This window comes from Falco punctatus (genome assembly GCF_963210335.1).
Source record: "Falco punctatus genome assembly, chromosome: 16".
NCBI lineage: Eukaryota > Metazoa > Chordata > Aves > Falconiformes > Falconidae > Falco > Falco punctatus.
Genome location: NC_137596.1, coordinates 2,140,795 through 2,165,194, shown reverse-complemented (window position 1 = coordinate 2,165,194; position 24,400 = coordinate 2,140,795). Strand labels below are relative to the sequence as shown.

At 52.3% G+C, this 24,400-nt stretch overlaps 2 protein-coding genes across 4 annotated transcripts in view; one reads left to right on the top strand and one right to left on the bottom strand.

The window, feature by feature from the left end:
* Window positions 1-5,453, top strand: part of PKNOX2 (PBX/knotted 1 homeobox 2) — a 90,395-nt gene extending 84,942 nt beyond the window's left edge. For both annotated transcript variants that reach the window (XM_080366971.1, XM_080366972.1), the window contains exons 10-13: window positions 780-899; window positions 2,663-2,739; window positions 3,121-3,299; window positions 4,059-5,453. In XM_080366971.1, the coding sequence (XP_080223097.1) occupies window positions 780-899; window positions 2,663-2,739; window positions 3,121-3,299; window positions 4,059-4,306 (624 nt within the window). In that variant the 3' untranslated portion in view covers window positions 4,307-5,453. The remainder of the gene's footprint in view (window positions 1-779; window positions 900-2,662; window positions 2,740-3,120; window positions 3,300-4,058) is intronic.
* A 1,689-nt stretch (window positions 5,454-7,142) lies between these two features.
* On the bottom strand, window positions 7,143-21,228 carry FEZ1 (fasciculation and elongation protein zeta 1). Of its 2 annotated transcripts, none has more exons than XM_080366973.1 (10): window positions 21,176-21,228; window positions 17,891-18,190; window positions 14,462-14,558; window positions 12,773-12,862; window positions 11,453-11,669; window positions 9,772-10,043; window positions 9,331-9,411; window positions 8,844-8,919; window positions 8,235-8,300; window positions 7,143-7,308 (listed from the first exon to the last, which is right to left on the bottom strand). In XM_080366973.1, the coding sequence occupies exons 2-10, from the start codon at window positions 18,163-18,165 to the stop codon at window positions 7,292-7,294; spliced, it is 1,191 nt and encodes a 396-aa protein (XP_080223099.1). In that variant the 5' UTR covers window positions 18,166-18,190; window positions 21,176-21,228; the 3' UTR covers window positions 7,143-7,291. The 2 variants fall into 2 exon arrangements, with proteins under 2 accessions (XP_080223099.1, XP_080223100.1); XM_080366974.1 differs by having other exon boundaries at window positions 17,891-18,222; window positions 21,176-21,210.
* Window positions 21,229-24,400: the final 3,172 nt, after the last annotated feature.

The window sequence follows — 24,400 nt, the reverse complement described above, 5'->3', positions numbered from 1 at the left end:
ATCAGGGCAGGGAGAGAGCCCTGGACAAGCACCTCCGGATGCTCTTCCCGTGCCGCCGGCATGATTTATTCAGCCGGAGCCCAGGGGAATCACAGGGACCTGCTGGCCTGATGTTTAATTCATCCAGAAGTGTTTTGATGAAGAGCTGGGGAAAAAAAAAAAATTTAAAAAATCCCTTTTTAACTCAAGCGCTGAGATTTCTGCTCAGCTCCTGCATCCTCATTAAAACTTCTCTTGCAGCAAGATACTTATTTTGGGGGGGGAGGGAAATTTTCGCTCAATGGGCATGTTTCTCCTGGTGGTGGGAATCAGCTGGGTGAGGAATGCGGGTTTGCAAGGGGTTAATGAGTGGGGGCTTTTAACCTCAGGTTGAAAAAGTCATCTTGTTTGGGGGGGGTGTGGGGGTTGTTAAGTTGTTTTTTTAACGTGGAAGTGTTTTTAACTGCACATGGAGAAGGGTCTGGCTTCGTCACCACGGTCCCCAACCGTGTCAGTACCATCACAGGGAGAAAAAAACCCAGTGCCCTTCGCAAAGCAACAAAATGGAGCTATTAAATAGAGATCCTGGGGAGAAATGTGGATTTAATGCAAATTTTTTTGGAAAAATGAGTTTTGGATGCTCCCTACCAGTGTATAGTTTTTGCACCTGCCCCACACCCGTTTAGGGTTGGTTTTGCTCATTTTTGGGGGTGGTTTTGCTCATTTTGGTTTCCTCGTTGGGTTGGTTTTGCCCATCGCTGTTTTCAGCTCATTCCCCCCCTGTTCCTCCACCCTGGCAGGTGAACCTGGATCTCACCTCCCTCCTTGATGGTGAGGACAAGAAGTCCAAGAACAAGCGGGGCGTCCTGCCCAAACATGCCACCAACATCATGCGCTCATGGCTCTTCCAGCATCTCATGGTGAGCATCGCCAGAAAGCTGGGGGGAAAAAAAAAGGCAAAACCCCCAGAAACTTAACAAATCAAGGTGGTGGTTTGTCTGAATCTATATTCAGAGGCACCAAGTGGCTTTGCTTTTATTTTGGGAGTATTTTGGGCAGGACCGTTTTCGCTGCAGGTGGTAAGAATATTCCTTTAATGCATGAAGAAGCCAAGAAAACTAGAGGGGGACTTCCACAAATTTTTTGCAGATGGATCATAGAGCATTTTTTTACAGTTAACAGCTCCTAAATACCCTTTTCTAGCAAGCTGGAGGGTGAAAGCTGCCCTGCAGGTATGGTTGTGGTGCATCAGCCATCAGGTGAAACGCAGAAGCGCAAAATCGCCCCGTTTTTGGGGATGGAGATGTAGGCAGGCAGCGGGAGCGGGGAGGACACGACCGGGATATTTCCATGCAAGGAGACTCCTCTCCCATCAGCAGGGCTGAAAGAAGGGCAGAAAGCTAAAACCCCCTCTCTTTTCCCTGCATAATTTGGCCAAGAAATCACTTTGATCATGGGTTGCAGAGAGTTGCCCGAGGGTCTCCAAGAAGGTGGGAGACCCCCCAAGGTAGCAGCAAGATGGAAAAACACAGCTTCAAGGAGCAACTTGGAAAAAAACACGAGCCAGGACATGGAGCAGCCCCTGGCTGGGAACTTCCCAGCTTTTTTTATGGGAAATTTTGGATTTATTGCATTGAGGACAAGAGCATTGCTGTGCTGGGCCATCATCCCAAGGCACATCATGCATCTCCCATGCTTTTGGAGGGCTGAACTGCAGAGCTGCAAGCAGAAAAAGGATTTAGCAGACCAGAAACCAAGAAGCAATTTTCTGCTGTCTGCCAGGAGAACCCCATGGTCTAAGATTTCCAAAACTCGATCAAAAAACTACCAGAAATTGTTCTTCTACTGGATGGTTGGACCTCTGCTCTCAGCCTGGTCCTCATGGGCAGCAGATGCTTGGGCTTCCCCATGAGATTTCTCCCTCTGGCATCATACGTGATGTTGTTTTTAACTTAATAGCATTGATGCTCATCATTTTATTGGGTTTGGGGTTTGTAGCGCTAGCAGGAGGAAGGAACGCTGGAAATAATATGCCAAAAATGGGGGATATTTTTGCCCAAAAAGTTATTTTTACCACTTTGGCATCCCTGAGGCCCCCGTGGGATGGGAGTCTCCGGCGTGCCGTGACTTTGGGGGGTTTCATTAAGGAGATGACACTATTTTGTGGGCACAGCTGGAAAAAAAAAAGTCAGGTGAATCAACACTGGCGCTGGCTTGGGGCTCAGAAAAATGACACGTGGGGCTGGTTGGATAATAATTTCATTTTTGGGGTTGGACCGAGTGTTGTGGTGCGGTTGGGAGGAGGTTGTTGAGACTTTGAGTGCTGGTAGTCTCCCAGTGCGGATGTTTCAGGGTGTTTATTGATGCATCTGACCAGGAGCGTTGTGGGCCACAGCGGGTTTTGAAACCCAAATGCAACCTTTACCAACAACCATTATTAGAAAATCACTGAATAAAAAAAAAAAAAAAAAATTCCTCCAAGGAAAAGCCTTTGGAAAGCCCTAAAGACACAGGAGAAACCATGACGCTCTCAGATGCCACCCTTCAGCCTTGCATCTTCTAAATGCAAGAAGCCACCAAATTATAAATCAAAAAAGGGAGGAGTTAATTTTTTTTCACCTGGGGCTGCCGTTTTGCACACAGATGTCACTTTGCTGCCCAGTCTCTCTTTTTTTTTTCCTAGCATCCCTACCCCACAGAGGATGAGAAGAGGCAAATTGCGGCTCAAACCAACCTGACCCTCTTGCAAGTCAACAACTGGTGAGCGCATCGGCAGCCCGTGCAGTCGCCTTGCTGGTTTTAGAAATTTTTTCATGCTCCTTCGGTGATATATAATGCTTTTTTGGGAGTGACCCGAGCAGTTAGGGATGATTGCTGGGAGATGGGCTCATGCATTAATTGACGGCGCTCGTGTGCAATGTCTCAGTGCCCTCTCCTGGCAAATCCAATATGCAGCAGCCTCCAGCTCGGCTGGAAAAATTAATGCAATGGTGTAACAGACAAATAGGGTAAAAAACCAGCTTTTTGGACCGTGTAGCCGCTTTCGAAAGGGTTTTAGATAGCAGCTCATTGAATTGTTGTAATATCTGTTGCTTTAACTCCAGCTGGGTGTAATGAATGGTCTCTCTTTTCCCTGGAAAGGTTCATAAACGCCCGGCGGCGCATCTTGCAGCCAATGCTCGACGCCAGCAACCCAGACCCAGCCCCCAAAGCCAAGAAAATCAAATCTCAGCACCGGCCCACCCAGCGGTTCTGGCCCAACTCCATCGCCGCCGGAGTCCTGCAGCAGCAGGGTGGCAATTCGGGGACAAATCCTGACGGTAAGGAAAAACCCCAACAGCCTCTGCCCTTCCTGGATGGGGAGGCGATGCATAAATTCATGGCCTTAATTGATAATTAAGTATTTCTAGAGCCCTTTATACCCCTGTGAGGAAAAAAAACGTGCTGAAGAGGCGGCTCATGCAAGAAGGTCCTCCCAGTTGGCCATCACAAGGGTGCTGGTGCTGGGGCACTGGCAGCTTCGTGGCATAGGGACAGCCCTCAAGGATCACCCACTGCGGGGTATCCCGTGGGATATCTCCTGAGGGGGTGAAGGGGGGCGATGGGGAGATGAGACAACGTGAAAAAAAGATGGAAGGATGGAGATGAGAGGATAGATGAGACAAGGTGGGAAGAGAGAAGATGAAGGGAGGATGAACAGAGAACAGATGATGGAAAGGAGTGGAGAAGATGAAGGGTTGAAGACCGTAGACATGAGCATGGACTAGACAAGATCACAAGAGAGAAGGCTGAGAAGAGAAGGTGGAATTAGGAAGAAGATGAAGAGAAGATCTGCCCAACCGATTTGGGCATCTACCTGATCAAAAATGAAGGGGTCCTGTTATTTAATGAAGATACATTAGCTAAAAAAATTAAGGCTTGCACCTTGGGGAGCAGTTGGGGCAGGTGGGACACCCTACAGGGCGCTCTGTCTAGGTGCAGCGTCCCACCTGGGTTACTCTGGGTTTATGCACTTTTTTGTCTTTCTCACATTAGCTGGGCAATCCTCATTTCTCTGTATTTTTTTTTTTTAATTTCAGGCTCACTCAGCATGGACAACCTGCAGCCCCTCTCGTCAGCCACAGCCACCATGGCCATGCAGCAGGCCATGCTGGCAGCCCACGACGACTCCCTCGATGGCACTGAGGAAGAGGAGGAGGATGAGGAGGACGAGGACGAGATGGAGGAGGAGGAAGAAGAGGAGGAAGAGCTGGAGGAAGAGCCTGGTGGCCTCCCAGCAGCACCCGGCACTGACCTCGGCTTGGACCACAGTGACTCGCTGGAGTAACTCCTCCTGCACCTCCCCAAATCATTGACAGCACCGGAAACAAAATTCCCCCCAAAATGCCAAAAAAATTGGCAAGAACAGCAACAAAATTGGTGAAAAAGAAGCAAATTGGAGGCATTGGCGGATGCCCCGGCTGCCCACAGGAGCGCGGGGACCACCATGTCGGCACGTGGCAGTGAAGGACACATGTTTACAAGGCACATATTGTGGCCAGATTAATTTTTTTTCAGGTTTTCTTCTTAATTTTCCCTTTTCCCCTTCATTTTTGGTAAGAAAAAGCATTTTTAGGGGAAGCCGTTTTCCCCACGCGATGCTGGGATGCTGTTGGGCGACAGTGGGTTTTCACCGTGGGCCACCATCACTTGGATTTCTTGGTGCAAAAAAAACCCAACAAAAAAACCAAACTAACAACCAACTGCAACTCAACTCCAGGACCTATGCTTTTTGGGGTTTTCCCCCAAAAAGAAAAATATTGGCACGTGGGGGAAAAAAACCCCAACATATCGGCGAGTGCAAATTCTGCTTCAGGTTGGATCTGAGGAGGGTTTGGTGCTCTTGACCCACCGGATTGCCCAGACCTCCCCTGTGCTGCTGCCGTTTGGTGACTGCGGATGCAACTATCTGGAAAAGGGAGGAAATTCCCCCAAATCCTTTTTAATTTATGTGCTAAAAACCCAATGAATCTGGGAAAAAAAAAAAACCAACCCACCCCATCCTTAAGGACTGAGACTGGATGCAGCGTTGGGGCAGAAGCTGTTGGGAGCGAGAATTTTCCGCAGTGTTTTGGCATCGGGTCAGGCAAAAATGGGGAAAAAATGGGGTTAAAAAAAAAAAAAAAAAAGCAGATTTTTCACCCAACATTGAATGGTGACCCCCCAAGATTCAACCAGGTGGAAGGAAATTCAATAATGTTTCTGGAACGATGGTGTCTCCCTGATGCCGTCCACCCTGGTGGGAAAATGTTGGAGTTTTACCCCGAACAAGCCACGGGGAAGGGCGGCTTTGCCAAAAAAACCCAATGTATTTTGGATTTTTTTTAAAATGCTAGCAAAAGGGCAAATCTCACCTTCAAACGTGGTGTGGGGGGAAAGGCAAAAGCAAACCCAGGCGACACAGGGCGAAAATAATAAAGGAATTTTCTTCTGCAGGTTCCGCCTGTAAACGCAGGTTTCTGTAAGAAGGATTTTTTTCCCCTTTTTTTTTTTTTTTTTTTGGCGGCTTTTTGCTGGTTTTGTCCTTTTGGTTTTTTGGCTCTTGAAGAGTTGAGACAAAAAAAAAACAAAACAAAAACAAACCACAAAAAGCATCTGGGGGCAAAAAAACCACCCGAGTGATGCAATGGGCAGAAAAGCCTATTTTTCAATACTGATCTGGCGTGAATGTAATCTGTAATTTCATAAAGGATTCATTGTAATTTAGTATTAATTCATGGCCATTTATTATAAAGTGCTACGAGATGAGGTTTCGCAGCTGTATTTTATTAGCAGCTTCTTCCTGTGAGTGGAGAAGCCCCAAAATGGGCAAAATTCCCCTCAAATAGGAGAATCGGCCCCAAAATGAGCGAATTGACACAAATCTGCACTTGAGTGATGGGGCACAAATAGGATTTATACTTCCAAAAGTTATGCTCCCCCAAAAATGACTAATACCCCCCCAACATGAGCTTCAATTTGATTTTACCCCAGAATGAGCGGTGCGCCCCCCAAATGATACACCCCCAAAATGTTACACCACCCCGCAAATCAATGATGCTCCCTTAAAATGAGTTATATTCTCAATAAATGAGTGATTCTCCCCCAAAAGGAATTATGTTACCCAAGAGGGCCCCCCCCAAATGTGTGATTCTCCCCCAAAATGAGTGATGCTCACCCCAAAATATAGCACACGCTCCCTAAAATGAGTGATGCTCACTCCAAAATTAATTATATTCTGCGCAAATGAGTGATTCTCCCCCAGAATGTCCCACTCCCCTCAAATTAGTGATGCTCCCCCCAGAATGAGTTACATTCACCCCAAATGAGTGATGCTCCCCCAATCCCCCCTGCCCCTAAATGAGTGAATCTCCCCTGAAACATGTTACGCTCCCCCAAAATAAGGGATGCTCCCTGAAATTAATTCATTTTTTGGGAGTGGTACCCCAAAAATGATTCGATCTTCTCAAACCCACGCTGCTCCCCAGAATGTTCCCCCCAAATGAGTCATTCTTCCCCAAAATGAGCAGTAACACCCCAAATGAGTGATGGTCCCCCCAGTGATGCTCTCCCAAACCAGCGATCCCCCCAAAAATGAGTGGCTGTCCCCAAAGGGGATGCTCCCCAAAACTAGTACACCTCCCCAAAATCCGTGACTTCCCCCAAAATGACTGAATTTGCCCCAGAATGGAAGACACTCCAAAAATGACCAATGACCCCCAAATTAGGGGCTGTCCCCCCAGATGAGAGACAGACCCCAAACCTGAGCAATTCTCCCCAAAATGGAAGGCCCCCTGCATTCCCCAATCAATCCACTGGTAATTAATGGGCTGATTTTCTGTGTAGGGGGGGAGGAAAAAAAAAAGGTTATTTTTGCATAATTTTTAGCAGAAAATGGGGCTGCAGAAAAGTTCAAAATGAGAAAAATCAAAATGGAATTTGCAGCCAAAATTTTGCCCCTCACCTTGCGGCGGCTGCCTGCAGCGCCAACCCAGCAGCTCGTTAGCCAGAAATTTGAATTATTTTGAAGATTTCTGAATATTCATGAGCACCGAAAGTCCTTGTCGGTATTTTCCGCCAGAAAAGTTGCAAACCAGTATCATGAGGGGGCGGGGGGGGGGATGAAGACACTGGAGGCCAGTTGCTTAATTAATTAAACGAATTATTTATTTCCCAGCTGTGCAAAGGTGGGGGGAGTGCGGGGGGAGGGGGGGGCCGCAGGCGACCCATTTTCCTTGGGTTTGGCCCCGTTTTCGGGGGGCGCCGGGGTGGGGGGCACGAGGGCAGCGCCACATCAGGTTGGGCAGAGCACTGCAAAGAGAGAGGTCGTGGGTGTGCACCAGTGTGCACCAGGGATGTATGCGCTTGTGCACGGGTGCACAGTGATATGTGAGCGTGCACAGGGATGTAGGAGGATGCACAAGTGTGCACGGGGATGCACGAGCATGCAGAGATGCACTGGGATGCGTGAGCACAGTGATGCACAAGGGTGCACAAGAGTGCAAAAAGCACGTGCTGGGACACACAAGGGTGTGCAAGAGGGCGCAGCAATGCATGAGGGGTTGCATGAGGATACATGAGCGTGCACAAGGATTCCCGAGCAGGCAGAAAGGTGTGTGAGTGTGCATGAGGGCACGTGAGTGCACAAGGATGCACAAGCACGCAGGAGCACCACAGGAGGCTGCCCAGTGGCTGCAAATGGGATGCAGAGAGGATGCAGGAGGAACGCAGAAGGCATGCGCGAGGAATGCGTGATGGTGCATGAAGGGTGCACAAGGGGTGCACAAGGATGCAGGATGCTGCCCGAGAGATGGGAAGAGCTCTGTGGGGAAGGCGCGGGGATGCACGAGAGGTGCACAGGAGGGATGCGCATGACAGTGCGTGAGGGGTGAAAGGGGGTGCACAGGGGTTCAGGAGGCTGCACGAAGCAAACAGATGGGCCACGTAACAGTGCGAGGGAGGTGCAGGGAGGATGCACAAGGAATGTACCTGGGATTCACAGAGGATGCACGGAAGATGCACTGGAGATGTGTAAGGGATGCACCGTGTGTGAGGAATGGGCAGGGGATGCACAGAAGATACAATGAAGATGCTCATGGATGCACGGGAGGTGCATGAAGGATGCAAGGGAGATGCACAAGGATGCAGAAGGGATCCACGGCGGATACACAGAGGCACAAGGGCTGCACAGGAACCACGCGAAGGGTGCACAGGGGATGCATGAGGTGAGCAGGTACCTTTGAGGATGTAGTCTGTGAGCAGTGTGGGCACCTTCTCGTTTCCCTCCTTCATGGCGAACAGGACTGAGGGGGGACAGAGCAGTAAGCCCAGCTCCATTGCCCCCCAAATGTCCCTTTTCCCCCTAAAACCAGCCCCACAGTTACCACAGGGACACTGCCAGAGTTTCCCACAATGCACCAGGCCTGAGAGCATCCCCCAAAAAGCACTTTCACCCCAATCAGCTGATCTGGGGCAATGCAGAACAAGTGTTTTACCCCCAAATCAGCACTGGTGTAGGGTGCAAAAACCAGGGGGTGGCTGCAAATCAGCTCTGCTGCAGTGATGCAGAATGGGTGATCGCCCCCCAAGCTGGCTGTGCTGCCACGCTGCAAAACAGGTCCTTCTCCCCTCCCCCCAGCTGGGCGTTGCTGCAATGATGCAACGTCTGGTGCAGCACACTGCCTGTGCTGCACCAATGCAAAAGGGGCCTGCACCCCAAACTGCCTGCGTTGCAACAATGCGCCCAAACCACAGCTGCTGCAGCGATGCAAAATGTGCATTTGTGTCCCAAATCTATGAAAAATGTCCGATTCGGCCCCCAAAAGGCAGCTTGAACAAATACTCACTGTTGGTGAGCATCTGCAGGTCCTCAACGGAGGGGGGTGACCCCTTCTTCTCATAGGGAATCACCGTGTTCAGATACTGCAAAAAAACCCAAACAAACCAACCAAAAAAACCCCAGATGGTACAAAACTGCCTGGTTTTTGCACCACCCTGAGACAAATCACCCCGAATTGGTGCAAAAGCAGAACATGTCTGCAATGTTCCTGTGACTGCACGTCACCTGCAGGTATTCTGGGGGGTACCGGATTAATTGCACGTGCAAAACCCACCCAAACATGAACCCCTGCTTTGGGAGCGTTTTTTTGGGTGACAAATGGTGATTTTTGAAGGATGGATTAGGGGGTGTGGGGGATGGAGTGGGGTGGTGAAATTGAAAAATATTTTAAAAGATGTTTGGGGGATGTAGGGGAATGGGGTGTGTGGGGAGGGCGTGTGTATGAAGGGACAGATTTGGGTAATTTTGGGGGGAAAAAAAGGGCAAAAGGGCACCTGCTTCTCATTGGCGGCGGGGCTGAAGGTCTGGCGCAGGCCGGAGTGCAGGATGCTGGAGATGCCCTCCATGCTAAAGCGCTGGGGACACACGTGTCACCCTGTCACCTCCCAAGGACAAAGACCACCCGTGGCACCAACCTCCTCCCCGCTCCCCAACACCCACCCACATCCCTCCCGTTCCCGTCCCGCATCCCCCCTCCCTCTGGCCCCTTTCCCACCCACCCAAACCCATGTCCCCTCATCCTCCTGCCCCCATGTCCCCTTGCCTCAACCCCTCTCCTGCCCCCCATCCCCTTGTCCCATGCTGTGCCTTCCCATCCCCCCATCCCTTACCCTCCTGCCACGTGTCCCTGGTCCTGTCCCCCACTCCCCTGTCCCTGCTGCCGCATCCACATGCCCTTCCCAAATCCCCCACCCCACGGCCACCGTGTCCCCCACCTTCCGGGGCATGTGGTTCCCACGCTCGGGGCGCCCCCCTTGCAGGCTCAGCCCCCTGTCACGACGGCGGCGCCGGGCAGCCTCCCGCTGCTCCCGCTGCTCGCCCTGCACCGCCAGCAGCGCCCCGATGAACGCCGTCTTCACCTCCTTCTCGAAGGCCAGCTCGTCCCGCCGCGCCAACTGGGCCACCAGCTCCGCCGAGAGCGCCCGGCTCGCCGCCTCCGCACGCCCCGCCGCCGCTGCCAGCTCCCGCGCCGACAGCCGCCCCAGCCCTGCCAGCACCGCCAGAGGTGGGCACATGCCCACAGCGAGGGGCACCGTGCCCTCAGCCACGGGCGCGGCGCCATCATTAACGTGCAGGGGGCGATTAACAGGCTGCCCAGTGCAACTGGTGAAACGCCCGGTGCAGCGCCGGCCATGCCCAATGCAACAAATGCAATGCCCAGTGCAAAAACTGCAATGCCCAGTGCAACAAATGAAGTGCCCGGTGCAGTAAGTGCAACGCCCAGTGCAGTAAGTGACATGCTCAGTGCAATAAATGAAATGCCCGGTGCAATAAATGAAACGCCCTGTGCAATAAATGAAACGCCCGGTGCAATAAAAGAAATGCCCGGTGCAGTGTGTGCCATGCTCAGTACAATAAATGAAATATCCAGTGCAGTAAGTGCAATGCCCGAAGCAATAAATGAAATGCCCAGTGCAATAAGTGCAATGCCTGGTGCAACAAATGAAATGCCTGATGCAGTGTGAGCCAAGCTCAGTGCAATAAATAAATGCCTGGTGCAATAAGTGCAATGCCCGGTGCAACAAATTAAATGCCCAGTGCAGTGCGTGCCATGCTCAGTGCAATAAATGAAACGCCTGGTGCAATAAGTGCAATGCCTGGTGCGATAAATGAAATGCATAGTGCACCTGGAGCAGTTACTGAAATGCCTGTTGCAACCAGTCACATGCCCAGTGCAATCCCTGATGTGCATGGTGCAATCAGGGAAAGGCACCCTAATGTTTGCAAAATGCTTCATGCACTTAATGAGACACACGGTGCAATAATTAAGATGCATGGGGTTATTAGTGGGCTGCCTGGTGCAACTGGTGAAACACCCAGTGCAGTAAGTGCGATGCATGGTGCAATAAATAAAATGTCGTAGTCAGGAAGATGCACTGCAGGGCTCAGTGAACTGCCCAGCACGTTTCGTCACAGGCACGGTGCTGTCAAGTGCATTTCCCGAAACGCAGGCTGCAAACCGCAAAATGCAAAGCACGGCCAGGCATTTCTGCAAAATGCTGGGCAAGCGCAGCAAAGAGCTCAGTGCACACCGAGAAAGGACGGTGCGCGACACCGCTGGCGCAAGGGACAGTACGTTTGATGACTGACACAGCACGTTTTGCAAAGTGCTGAGTGCTTTAGGGAAAGGCACAAAACACATTTAGCAAAATGCATTTGGTGCAGCGTATGAGACATTCTGCAAAATGCACGGTGCTCTTGGTGAAACCCAGGGTGCATTTAAAGCAATACTAAAAGCAAGATCCACGTGGGCTTAATTTTTTGGCCAATAGCCCTCTCCTGGCCGAACTGCGCAAAGGCTGGAGCAAGCCAGCCCTGAGCCTGCAGAGACTCAGTTGCCCAATTTGGTTGGAATTGCCCCCAAAAAGTGTCTGGACCGGGTTTTGCTGGCTGTACCTTCGTGGGAGCAGTTGTTGTTGAAGGCAGGGGAGAAAGAACGCAGCTCACGCAGAAGGATGGGCTCCGTGGCCCCCCCCCCACCTTCGCCTTTAGCATCGGCCTCGGGTTCCTCCTCCTCCTCCTCCTCCTCCTCCTCCCCCACTTCAGGGTCGGCCTCGGGGTCGGCCTCGGGGTCAGGCGAACTCTGCATCAGCTCCTCCAGCTCCTCGATGACCTGCAGGGCACCAGTGTCCTCCGTGTGCACCTGCATCCTACCTCCACCTCGCCCCTCCACCCTGCAGCCCACAGCTACATCATGCCTTTGCATCTGCATGCTGCATCCGTACCCTGTGCCCACATCTGCACCCTGCTCCCTTCATCCTGCACCTGTATCCTCCGTCGGCATCAGCATTCCCCATCCTCCACCTGCATCCGTCATCCTCCACCTGCATCCTCTATCTGCATCCTGCTCCCCTCATCCTGCATCTGCACCTGCATTTGCATCCATCTGTGCCCCGCGTCCTCCATTTGCGTCATGCAACCGCATCCCGTATTCCCATCTGCATCCAAATCCCACATTCACACCCTGCCAGGGTACTCACACCCCAGACCTGCATCTACATCTAAATCTGCATCCCACACCTACGTCTGGATCCTGCTCCTTTCACCCTGCACCCTGGATCCTGCATCTGCGCCCTCTATTCAGCATCCACACCCTGCATCTATATCCACATCCCCTTCCCACATCTGCATCCTGCATCTGGCACTTGCATCCCCCATCTGCACCCTGCATCTGGCACTTGCATCCCCCATCTGCACCCTGCACCTGGCACTTGCATCCCGCATCTGCACCCTGCATCTGGCACTTGCATCCCCCATCTGCACCCTGCATCTGGCACCTGCATCCCGGATCTGCACCCTGCATCTGGCACTTGCATCCACCATCTGCACCCTGCATCTGGCACTTGCATCCACCATCTGCACCCTGCATCTGGCACTTGCATCCCACACCTGCATCCTGCCTCTGCACCGGCATCCTGCAGCTGCGTTCCGCCTCTGCCCCCCTGTTCTCATCCTTCACCCCATACCACCCACTTGCATCCAGCACCTGCACCCCACATTCCCACCTGCACCCAAATCCCATGTCAGCACCCACAACTTGCACCAAACCTGCACTCCATGCCCCGCATCCCACCTCCCCATGACAGGATTTGGCCTTTTTTTGCGCTTCCAGCACACGACCATGGGGCTGGGGTGGGCTGAGGCCACGCAGCAGGAGCTAACAGCGGGATTTTGGGGGACATGCAGGCGCTGCGGTGCCCACGGGGGCCAGGGTACCTGCTCAGCTGTCAGCAGCGGCTCCTCGTTGATGCCCGAGTCTTGCTCACTCCTCTCAGTGAGCTCCTCCTCCTCCTCCTTCTCGCAGAACTGCAGGAGACACAGGCTGGGTGGCCTTGGTGGCACCGCAGGCACGGCCCGGCACAGGCATGGCCCCAGCATGGCCCCAGGCATGGCCCTGGCCCTGGCACAGGGAGAGCCACCAGGGAACCACAGCTCAGGGGACATGCGGCATGGGGCGGGTCACGTGGAGAGATACTGGATGGAGACATCCGATGGGGATATTGGACAGGGAGATGCTGGAGGGGGAGATGTTGGATAAGGGAGCTGGATGGAGATGTTGGATGAGAGGACTGGATGGAGATGTTGGATGGAGACACCGGATGGGAACATCCAACCAACATCCATGGGAGGATGTTGGACAGGGACACTGGACAGAGGTGGATGGAGACACTGGATGGAAACATCCATCATCCATGGGAGGGTGTTGGACAGGGACACTGGACAGAGGTGGATGGAGACACTGGATGGAAACATCCAACATCCATGGGAGGGTGTTGGACAGGGACACTGGACAGAGGTGGATGGAGACACTGGATGGAAACATCCAACATCCATGGGAGGGTGTTGGACAGGGACACTGGACAGAGGTGGATGGAGACACTGGATGGAAACATCCAACATCCATGGGAGGGTGTTGGACAGGGACACTGGACAGAGGTGGATGGAGATGCTAGATGGGGAAATGCTGGACAGGGATGCTGGATGGGATGTTGGACAGGGATATTGGATGGGGATGCTGGATGGAGACACGGGAGAGGGAGACAATGAGGAGGGAAGCATTGGATGGGGAGGTGTTGCAAAGAGTTGGATAGAGATGTCGGATGGGGAGACACCGGACGGAGAGTTGTTGGATGCAGACACTGGACTGAGAAGTTGGACAGCGAGAAGTACAGGTATGTCCGATGGAGATGCTGGATGAAGATGTCGGATGTAGAGATGTTTTAATATATTGGATGGGGAGGTGCTGGAGATGCTGGATGGAGATGCGGGAGATGTTGGGATGGGGAGACGATGGATGGTGAAGCTGAACAGGGAACAGGTCAGATGGAGATATGGGATGGGGACATTTGACGGGGAGACGACAGAGGGGAATGTGGGATGGGGAGATGATGGATGGAGATGTTGGACAGGGAGGCACCTTCCTTTTTACCACCTTTCAGAGTCTATTTCACCTTTTTAGCAGAAAATAACCCAAGAAATTTCTCTTCCCCATTTCGCTGCCTAACATCCACATGGGTTACATCCAGTGGATTTGGGGGCGTATTTGCAGCCCTCCCACCACCCCAACCACAGCTCTTCGCAGCATGAACTCATTACAATGAAGAAAACACTTTATTTTCTACCCCTAAAACCACACCACCTCACCCCTGGCTTGGGGGCCAACTGGCAAAGACCAGCTTGCCAAACCAAACCCTTCACCCTGCCTGGTCCAGGGTGATTTCAGCCTAAAATGTGGACACCCACAGCACGGGTGCTGTGGCACCCCAAAAATACAGTTTCTGGGGGGTCTGCAGTGCCCTGATGGTCGCTGAGCCTTGGGGCTGACTGACAGCTGTCAGGCATCGCCAAGGGGTCATGTGGGGACAGGGGGGTTGGGGGGAGCCAAGCTGGTGGCTGCAGCCATACCTGGGGGTCGGTGCTGTCGGGGGCCTCAGCCTCAGGGAGCAGCCAGGGTCGGGGGGAACCCCGGGGGGCGAAGCCATCGGTGAGAGCATCCCAGACCCTGCAGGGAGGCGGGTGGTGAGTGGCGATCCCAAAATGTCACCTCCCAGAAAGCTGTGCCAAAATGCTTCCAAACACCCCAAAACGCAGCCCCAGAAACACCCTGAAATGCACCCCCCCCCCAAAAATCCCAGAGCGTCCCAAACGATGTCCCAGAAGAGCTCAAACGCTGCCCTAGAAGACCCCAAAGCTTCTCAAAGAACCATCATGAAATCCTGCCCTGAAATACCCCAAAAGTACCCCAAAACCCTGCCCCCACCACTTGAGATGCCCCCAAATGTAATTTTGAAACGTTGCCACCAAAATATCCCCAAAGGCCACCGCAACATCCCAAAATGTCTCCAGGTGCCCCAAAAAAGCCACCCCAAAGCATCACCGTGATGTCCCAAAATACCTTGAAACACCCACAAAACCAGCTGTGATGCCCTGAAAGTCCCCCACACCCACCCAAACCCAGCCCTGAAACACGTGGGACTACCCCAAAACTGCTCAAAATTACCCCAAAACTGCTCCAAACTACCCCAAACCATGGCCCTCAGCCCCCAAAATGCACCAAAGCACCCCAAAGCTGCCCTGACCCCCCAACCTCCCCTCCCCCGCGCTGCTGTGGGGGTGCTGCATTCTCCCCCCCCCAGAGCTGAATGAATTTTGCCCAATTTCACCCCAAAAATGGTGCATGAGGGAGGGGAGAGGGAAAAGAGGGGAAAAAAGAGGAGAAAAGGGGAGGAAAAGGGGGGGGGAAGGGGGGGTGAAAAAGAGAATAAATGTTTAAAAAGGTGAAAATAAGGAAAAAAGGAGGAAAGGGGGGGAAGTGAAAAAAAGGTGAAATAAAGGGGGGAAAGGTGAAATAAAGGGGGGAAGGGGGAAATAAAGGGGAAAAAAGGGGGGAAGGGGAAGGGAGGAAAGAAAAAAGCGGTAAAAAGGGGAAAAGAGGGGAAGGGGAAAAGTGGGGGAAGATGGAAAAAGGTGAAAAAGGGGGAAAGGGGGGGGGGGAAGGGGGAAACAGAGAGGAGAAAAGAGAAAAAAGGGACAGTAAAAAAGAAGAGGGTGGAAAAAGGGCCAAAAGGGGTAAAATGAGGCAAAGTGGGGGAAGGGAAAATGGAGTAAAAGAGCGGAAATGGGAAAAAAATCAGAAAGGGGGTAAAGAAGGAAAAAGGGAAAGAAAAGAAAAAGGGGGAGAAGAGAAAGACGGGAAAAGGGAGAGCAGGGGGAGAGAAACGGCCAAGCGAGGGAAAAAGGAAAAAATGGGGGGAAAAGGGGAAATGGGGAAAAAGGGAAAATGTAATAAGAAAGGGGGAACGAAGGGGAAAATGGGGATAAAGGGAGAAAAAGTGGAGAAAAAATGGGGAAAACGGGAGGAAAGAGCTAAAAAGTGGCAACATCAGGAAAAAGGTCAAAAAAGGGGGGAAAAGGTCAAAAATGGGGGAAAAACCACACAAAGAAATTAGAAAATTCCACCCCAGTGAAGGGAATCCCATTTTCCCACCAGAAATGGCATGTTCGCTCCCACACCGTGCCACACCCAAGCACAGCTCGATTCCCTCAAAATCACCCCAAAACCATCTGCCCCTCCCCCCCAACCTGCTTATTATCCCATCTCCCTCCTCACTTGAGCTTCATTCCCTCCTAAATGATGTATTTCACAATTTAATGCACAAAAATATGTATATTAAAAAAACAACAACTATATTCCTATTTTTAACAAAACCGCAGCAAATTAAGCACCCCCCAAAAATTGGGTTTTTTTCTCTGCTCTTAAAGGGTCAGCAGCCCTCAGGGTCAGGCAAGCAGCAGCTTTTTGGCTTAATTATGGCAAGAAATGGTTAATAATTAGGGAAATCCACGCCTTTACGGTCCCAGCCCATCCCCCACCCATGCACACAGGGCTCATTCAAGAGGGAGAAAAAAGAAAAAGCCCTGTTTTGCCCATACTGACCCAAAAAGACACAATAAGCAGCACAAAGCGGCGCCGCGAACCGGCTGCCGGCGACAGCGCGGCGCTCCCGGCATGGGGCCAAAATGCGTTTTTTGCTGAAAACCCATCAATTCAGCCAATTATGAAAATCAATTCGGCCTCAGCAGGTTTCGGTAAAAAGAAAAAAAAAAAAAGAAAAAAAAAGCCAAAAAAAACCCCAAACCCCATCCCAACATAAACAGATTTGGGGGCTTTTGGGTTGAAAAGAACCAATTTGAATGGTGAAAAATGAGTATTAGGCATTGCAACCTGGGGAATAATCTCAATTAAAAGCAAAAAAAATCCATCAGAAAAGAGTTAACATAGCAATGTTGCTGAAAAAAACCAAATTTGGCCCAAAAATGGCATTTTGCAACAATGAAAAAGGGTTTTAATGAAAATCTAATTTTTAATACAAATGCCACTACACTGGGGCAGGTTTTGCCCCAGAGTGGCTGCCTGCTGCCTTGGTGCAGAGCTTTCACGTTGCAAGCAGGAGGCTAAGTTCTACTCACACCTTACTCAAGATTTACACTCAACCCCCCCAGGGCCTCTCCTCACAGAATACTAAAACTTCCACGATCCTCTGCAATGCAACATGGGGCACCCCACTGTGCCTGCCTTGTAGGATGCTACACAGCTACTCCAAGGATCCTACACCGCTACCCAATGGATGCCATGCAGCAACTCCAAGGATCCTATGCAGCTACTCCAAGGTGCAGCACGACCACGCCACAGTGCAGGGGGCTGGTCTGCACGTGGTGGAGATCCTGCAAGCATGCAAGGAGGTGCAACAGGCCCCAGAGGGGCATCACTCATAGGATACTACACTGTTACTCTGATGTGCTACACAACTGTGCTGCAATGGGGTTGGCTGGTCTGCATGCCATGGGAGAGGGTGCATTTCATGACCATGCAAGGAGGTATGCAGGCCCAAAGGTGGCCTACTCATAAGATACTACACAGGTATTCTAAGGATCCTACACAGCCACTCATAGGATATTACACAGCTACTACTCCATGCTGCTGTACGACTACACCATGATGCAGGGGGCTGAGTTGCATGTGGAGTGTACCTTGCCAGCATGCAAGGCAGCATGCAGACCCTGAGGGAGTCCTTACTCATAGGATACTACAGTGCTATTCCTAACACGTTGCACAACCACGCTACAATGCAGGCAGCAGGTCAGAGAAGTCTCACAAGGGTGCAAGGAGGCACACAAGCTGTGAGGGGGCTTACTCACAGATTACTACCCCATTGCTTTAGTGTGTTGCACATCCACACTGCAATGCAGGGTGGCAGTTCGCATTCGGGGGGGGTGGATTTTGCAGGTGTGCGAGGAGGCGCATGCCCCCAGGAGTAGGGGGACCTTACTCACTCCTCATCCTGGAGGCGCTCCTCCTCCTCCTGCGCCTGGAGACGGCCCCGCACAGGGGCCAGACCCTCGGTGGCAGCGTCGTAGTTGCGGAAGCAGACGGTGAGCTTTTCGTCGAATTCCTGCACCAGGTCCTCCATCGACTTGAAACTCATCATCTCGGCCGAGAAGCTCTCCAGCTCGGCCAGCGCCGGGTCCGCAGCGCGTTGCGGGGTCCCCCCATCATCCCCGGGCCCCTCCTCGAACTCCTCCTCCAGGCTTACCAGGGGTGCCTCCATCCTCAACGCTGGAGTGCTGCCTTAGCTGCAGGGAGAGGGTGCCCATGAGGCACCGGGCTACTCACAGGTTACCACACCAGGGCTCCCCATTCCCTTTGCTGCTGCCATGCTGCCTGAAATCCTACTGCCAGGGCTATTACACAACCAGCGGTATCTCTGTAGTATCCCAACAGCATCTTAGTACTGTCTTCATAGAAATATGCTGATATCCTCACACTACACTAGTAGTACTTTACTAGTAGCAACAAAGCATTGACAGTGGCCCCTGTAGCTTAGTGCTACCCTGATGGTATGTAAAAAATACCATAACACTACCCTTCTTCCTGAACTGGCAGCATCTCAGTGGTATATTTATACTATATCACTACTATCTTAGTAGTGGCTTCAAAGTATCACACTAGTACCTGTAATACACTGACAGTATCCCAAAATTTGAGTGTTGGCCTGATAATATCCCAGACGTATCTTACCACTATCTTTTCTAGTGTCCTCATAGTATTTCGGAAGTATCCCACAGATATTCTACTAGCATCCTTATCGCATCTTACTAAAAAATGAATATTGTCCTGACAGCATCATAGCAGCATTGTGATAATATCCTGATACTATCATAGTAGTACCCTGATAGTATCTTAGTAGCATCCTAGTAATGGCCTTGCAGTATCTTAGTAGTGACTCAATAGCATTGTCAAAGTATCTCAGCTGTAGTATCCAGGCAGCGCCCTAATAACACCTTAATAGTGTCCTGATAGTACCTTTGTGCTACATTCAGAGTATCCTAGTAGCAGCCATTGAATGGCACAGCATTGTCCTGATGTTGTATTAGCACAGGTGGGTGCATCCCGATAGTATGTCAAGAGCATTCCGATAGTATCCTAGTTACATGCTATTAGTGCCCTGACAGTATCGTGGTAGTATATGAGCAGTGTTCTGATAGGATTCTAATAGTGGTGTGTAATGTTATATAGCTATTATTGTAGTAGTGTACTGAGAGTATCTTGATAGTGCACTGTAATATCCAGATATTATCTTAGTGCCATGTTACTATGGTGAAAGCAACTTAACTCTATCTGTTGTAGTATCCTGAGAGTACACTGATGGTGTGTCAGCACTGTTCCAGTGGTACCTTCATAGTAGTATCACCGTTATCAGTTCTGGAAAGATGCTGAAAATACCTTAGTATGTCCTGATAGCATCCTGGTAGTGCCCTGATAGTACCTTAGTAGCCTTCCTGCAGTACCACAGCAGCATACACATAGTATCCTGACGGTATCTTTGTGCCACCCTGCGAGTGCCTTAGTACTGTCAGCAGAGTATCCTGTCAGTATTTAGTAAACTTTAGTAAAATCTTAGTAGCATCACAGCAGTATCCTCAGAGTATTCCAGCTGTGTCTTTATAGTGTCTCACTACTCCCTCGAAAGGTTACTGAGAGTATCTTAGCAGTAGCCTCGCAGGAAGCAAATAGTAACCCAGTAGTAACCAGTAAAGGTGCCACTACCCCAACCCACTCACCCTGTCCTGGTCACACGTCCCTTGGGCAGGGGGAGGAGAGCATAAACATCCCACATCTTTTGGGGGAAAACTTGGCCAGATTGGGGCTTTGAGTAGTCTGTGTACATATGCACCTGCACCCATGTGCAGCATGTGTGCATGCACGAACCCCACACGCATGCAGCATGCACCCTGTGCACGCCCGCACCCCTGAGCATGCATGCACCCCCCCACATGCACAGGGTGGGTGCATGTGCAACCCTCCCTGCGAGCACCTGTGGGTGAATGCATGCAGGGTGCACACATACGCTGCACGCACGTCATGGTGCATGTGTGCAAAGGGTGCGTGCACATGCAGAACACTGCATGTACATACACCGTGCACAATGCACCCCGGGAATACGCATGCTGCAGGTACGTACCTCGTGCCTGCTTGCAACTCTGCACATGCCCTGCCCTATTGGATGCATGCAGAACACACACACCCCATGTTGCACGCATGCGGGTGAGCACGTGTGCAACGGGTGCACACAGATGATGTGTGCTCGGGCAGTGCATTCATACATGGTGCACACGCTGCATGCGTGCTCAGGCGGTGCATTCACACTAGGGGGGTGCGTGCACAGGGATGCAAGCGCACATGGTGTGCAAATATGCACCTAGCACACGCATGCACCTCTGGGCATGCACATGCACCACAGACCCTGACATGCCTGCACCATTCCCGGGCACCTGCAAACAGGAGCACGAACAGACCTGCACATGCATGAGCTGCACATGCATGAGCTGTGCAGGCTGCACCCCCTGCTTGCACGCACCCCCATATGTGCAGCGCTGTGCATCCACACACCCAAGTACCCCCACCCCTCAAACACCCCAAAATGTCCCCGTCCCCCCCACCTCGCAGCGCGTGCGCATCCCACAATGCACCACCCTTGTACGGCTGCTGATGCGCAGCGGAGCATCCCCGGGGCAGGCAGTGCCCGGCTGCCCCCCCCCCCGACCCCAGGCATCCCCTCAATGCAACCGCACCCCAACGCCCCTCCGTGCTGCACCCCAAAAATGCACACACACACCCCCATCAACGCAACGGCCACCGCACTCCCCAACGGGGGCACCCCCAACCCCATGCACGCCCCCCCCCCTCGACGTACCCCGGCCCTTGCAGCACGATGCACGCCCAAACCCCCTGCCCCGCGCGTGCACGCCAGCGCACCCCCCCGCCGCTGCCCCCCGAAAGGCATGCATTACCCACAATGCACCACGGCGCCGCGCCCCCGATGCGCCCCCTCCTCCGTGCACGCGCCCGCATCACCGTGTAGCCCCCCCCGCCCCGCTGCACCCCAGCAGCCCCCTCCCTTCTGCACCCCAGCAGCCCTCCGCATACATCACCCCCCCACACACACACACGGCTGCACCCCGAAATCCCGCCTCCCGCGCGTGCACCCCCCCGCCCCCCGCACTGCACACCCCCTCCAGCACCCCGGACCCCCCCCCCCCGCCCAGCCCCGCACCCACCTGCGGCCCCGCATCCTCCGCACCGCCTTTGGGGGGGGTGGGGGGATGGGGGGTAGGGGGGGGCGGCGCCCTGCGCACGCGCGGGGTGGAAGAGTGACGTCACCGGGAAGGTGGGTGCAAGTCGTGGTCAAGGGAGCCCTGACGTCACACCCCCCCCCAACCCAGGGGGGCTCCGACCCTAAAATATTGCTGAGCTCCCCACCTCCCCCCCCCGCGTATCGATTTATTAATTATTTCGACGCTTGCACATCTGTGCGGTATAAATAGAAAGTTAAACCCCATGAAATAATACCTAAAAATAGAAATAATTGTATTTATTAACGGTTCAAAAAAGAAATTTTGAAAAAAATTTGGAAAAAAAAAATTGTCTCGAAACGAAAGGCTTCCTTTTAAGAGGGAAAATGGAAATTAAAATTTTAAATCGAATTTTTAAAACAAAAACGATATTTTAGAGCAATGGGGTCACAAATGCTTTTTTTTTTTTGAAACAGCCTCACAAGCGACTCGAAGAGCAAGGTTCGAATCCAGCCCCCCCCCCCCCCCCCCCCCAGCCGTGTTCCAGTGCAGCACCCCCCATAGCCAGGTTCCAGTTCAGGCCCCCCCCATAGCCGGGTTCCAGTTCAGGCCCCCCCCATAGCCGGGTTCCAGTGCAGCACACCCCATAGATGGGTTCCAGTTCAGGCCCCCCCCATAGCCGGGTTCCAGTGCAGCACACCCCATAGATGGGTTCCAGTTCAGCCCCCCCCCCCCCCCCCTAGCCGGGTTCCAGTTCAGGCCCCCCCCATAGATGGGTTCCAGTCCAGCCCCCCCCCCCCCATAGCCAGGTTCCAGTCCAGCCCCCCCCATAGATGGGTTCCAGTCCAGCCCCCTCCATAGCCGGGTTCCAGTTCAGCCCCCTCCATAGCCGGGTTCCAGTCCAGCCCCCTCCATAGCCGGGTTCCAGTCCAGCCCCCCCCATAGATGGGTTCCAGTCCAGCCCCCCCCCCCCATAGCCGGGTTCCAGTTCAGCCCCCTCCATAGCCGGGTTCCAGTCCAGCGCCCCCCCCCCAGCCGGGTTTGCGGCGGCCGTGGGGATGCAGAGGGAGGACGAGCATCCCCAGCTCCCTTCCTGCGCTGATTCCCCCCCGCCCAGCGCTTGGCTTTTTGTGGGTCGAAATAAACAAGAAACTTCAACATTTTGGGTGAAGTTTAGTGGAATATCGGCAGCTCCCGGCTGGGGCCTGGCATGCCTTGACCTGGCGCTGAAGAACTGGGGGGTTTTGTGTTCCTGCTCTGAATGCTTCGCTCTGACACGTCAAATTCTCCCGGCGGGTGCCAAAAGCGAGCGCTGTGGTGAGCCCCGCATCCCTGGGGCCATGGCCCCCCTCTTGTGCATCCCCAACCCCCCTGCCCCTCTTCTGCCCCCCTCTCTTTCCTGTGCTGCTGGGGATTTTTTGGTGTGGTGGGTTGCCCCCGGCTGGACCAAAGCTGCTTTTATCGCTCCCCCTCCTCAGCTGGACCGCGGAGGGGAAATAGAAGGAGCAGCTCACGCGTCGAGGTGAGGATGGGGAGGTCTCTCAGCAGTTACAGTCATGGGCAACGCAGACCCAGCTCAGGGAGATCAGCTCAGTTGGTTAGCAGTCAGATCAGGGCAGGAGAATGAGAAGTAAACCCACATCTTCAAAACTCCTTCTCCCCAGCCTCACTTCTGTCAGGCTTAATTAGACTCCTGATTTCCCCGTCTCCTTCCCCCCGGGGGACTGGGAATGGCAGCTGCGGTCACTTCATCACATCGTTTCTTCTTCTTCCTGAGGGGGAAGGCATCCTGCTCCCTGTCCCTCAGCTGTTTTTCTATTGCTCTGTCCTTCCTGCCTGTCCTTGTCCCTCTGGCCAGCCACCCATCACTGGTTTTCTTTCTTTCTTTCTCCATTTCTTTCAATCCTTCAGAGGCAAGGCTGGGGGACAGAGTCAGAGGCATCCAGGTGAACGACTGTAAACCAACGTGTCATCCTACATAAATCACTCTCATATTCTTACTCTAAATATACACAACACTTAAATATTGCAAATCCCTGACAATCCTTCAATTTTATAAACTCTGTGGATTGATACCCACCCCCACCCCCCGCAATGAAACCCTCCCATTGCAACCATTGCAAGATCCAGGTTCATTTATATGAGTTATATAGTGATTTATTTAATGACCTACTCTAAGTGCTATAACTTCCACAACGTCCATGCAATTTATTATTTAAATGCCATATAAATCATGCAGGACAAAGAAAGGGGAGAATGTGTGTGGAAGGGATAGCTGGCGTGATGCCTGACCAGGAGGAAAACAAGGCATGGAGTCAAAGTGGCGCATGTGCGATGCAGTGCTCTGGGGTTTGTATAAACCTGGCTGGTCCTGCTCACGCTTGTCAGTTGGCCATCTGGGCTGAAATGGAGATCATACTCATCACACGTAATGCAGCTCCAGGCTACTCGCTCCTCCTTCTGTAGGGGTTTTCATTATCATCTCCTTATCCTATTTGTATGCCATCTTCTTCCTCAAAAAAACTCTTAATTTTCAAGACACTCAGTTTGCTCATCCGTTCCATTTCTCCTGCCATGCTCCCCCATCTATTGTCCATACCGCTCTCCGTATCGTGCGGATGATTTCTCCTACCTATATACTGTCCTGGACTAGCTGCTAAGTTTACTCAGGATGTGGCGTAGCTCCTGTTACTTGCAATGCTTGGAAGACTCCTCCTCACGCTGTTTGGCAAGGACAGACACTGAGTTTACCTAAGGTTTCTAGGACACGCTTCCTCCTCTCGAGTCCTTCGCAAGTGCAGTGACTCCTTCCTCCACACTTTTCGCCCATCCAAGCAGGCTGAGAGCAGAGGGAGGCTCCTGCCAGGTGCTCTGCCTATGAGATGCCACTGCAGATTCAATGCCAAGTGGAGTATTTTCGGGAGCTACCAGAGGAGCTTTTCCTGTGTGCAGAAGGCCAGGATGAAAGCATAAAACTGTTGATAGCCTCTTTGTAGTGAGTGCAGAAGAGGAAGAGTACGAGGAGAGCTTGTGCATGGAGGGTCTATGCACAGAGGAAGATGCTGCTTGAATGTAACTATTTTTTTTACTGGCTCAGGACTCTTTCCTGGTGCAGGAAAGGGCTGAAATAGTCATGTTTCTGCACTTGTACCGAGGTGTGAGTCACCCCACGTTCCCATCAAACAGCCTGGCTTACCTCCTGTTTCTTGA

Excerpts from the sequence above, each read along its gene's own strand:
- FEZ1 (XM_080366973.1), bottom strand. The coding sequence starts at position 18,165 with ATGGAGGCACCCCTGGTAAGCCTGGAGGAGGAGTTCGAGGAGGGGCCC. Across the intron at positions 12,863-14,461 it reads CCGACAGCACCGACCCCCAG|TTCTGCGAGAAGGAGGAGGA; the intron begins GTATGGCTGCAG and ends TGTCTCCTGCAG. Across the intron at positions 8,301-8,843 it reads CCTGCAGATGCTCACCAACA|TCCTGTTCGCCATGAAGGAG; the intron begins GTGAGTATTTGT and ends GTCCCCCCTCAG.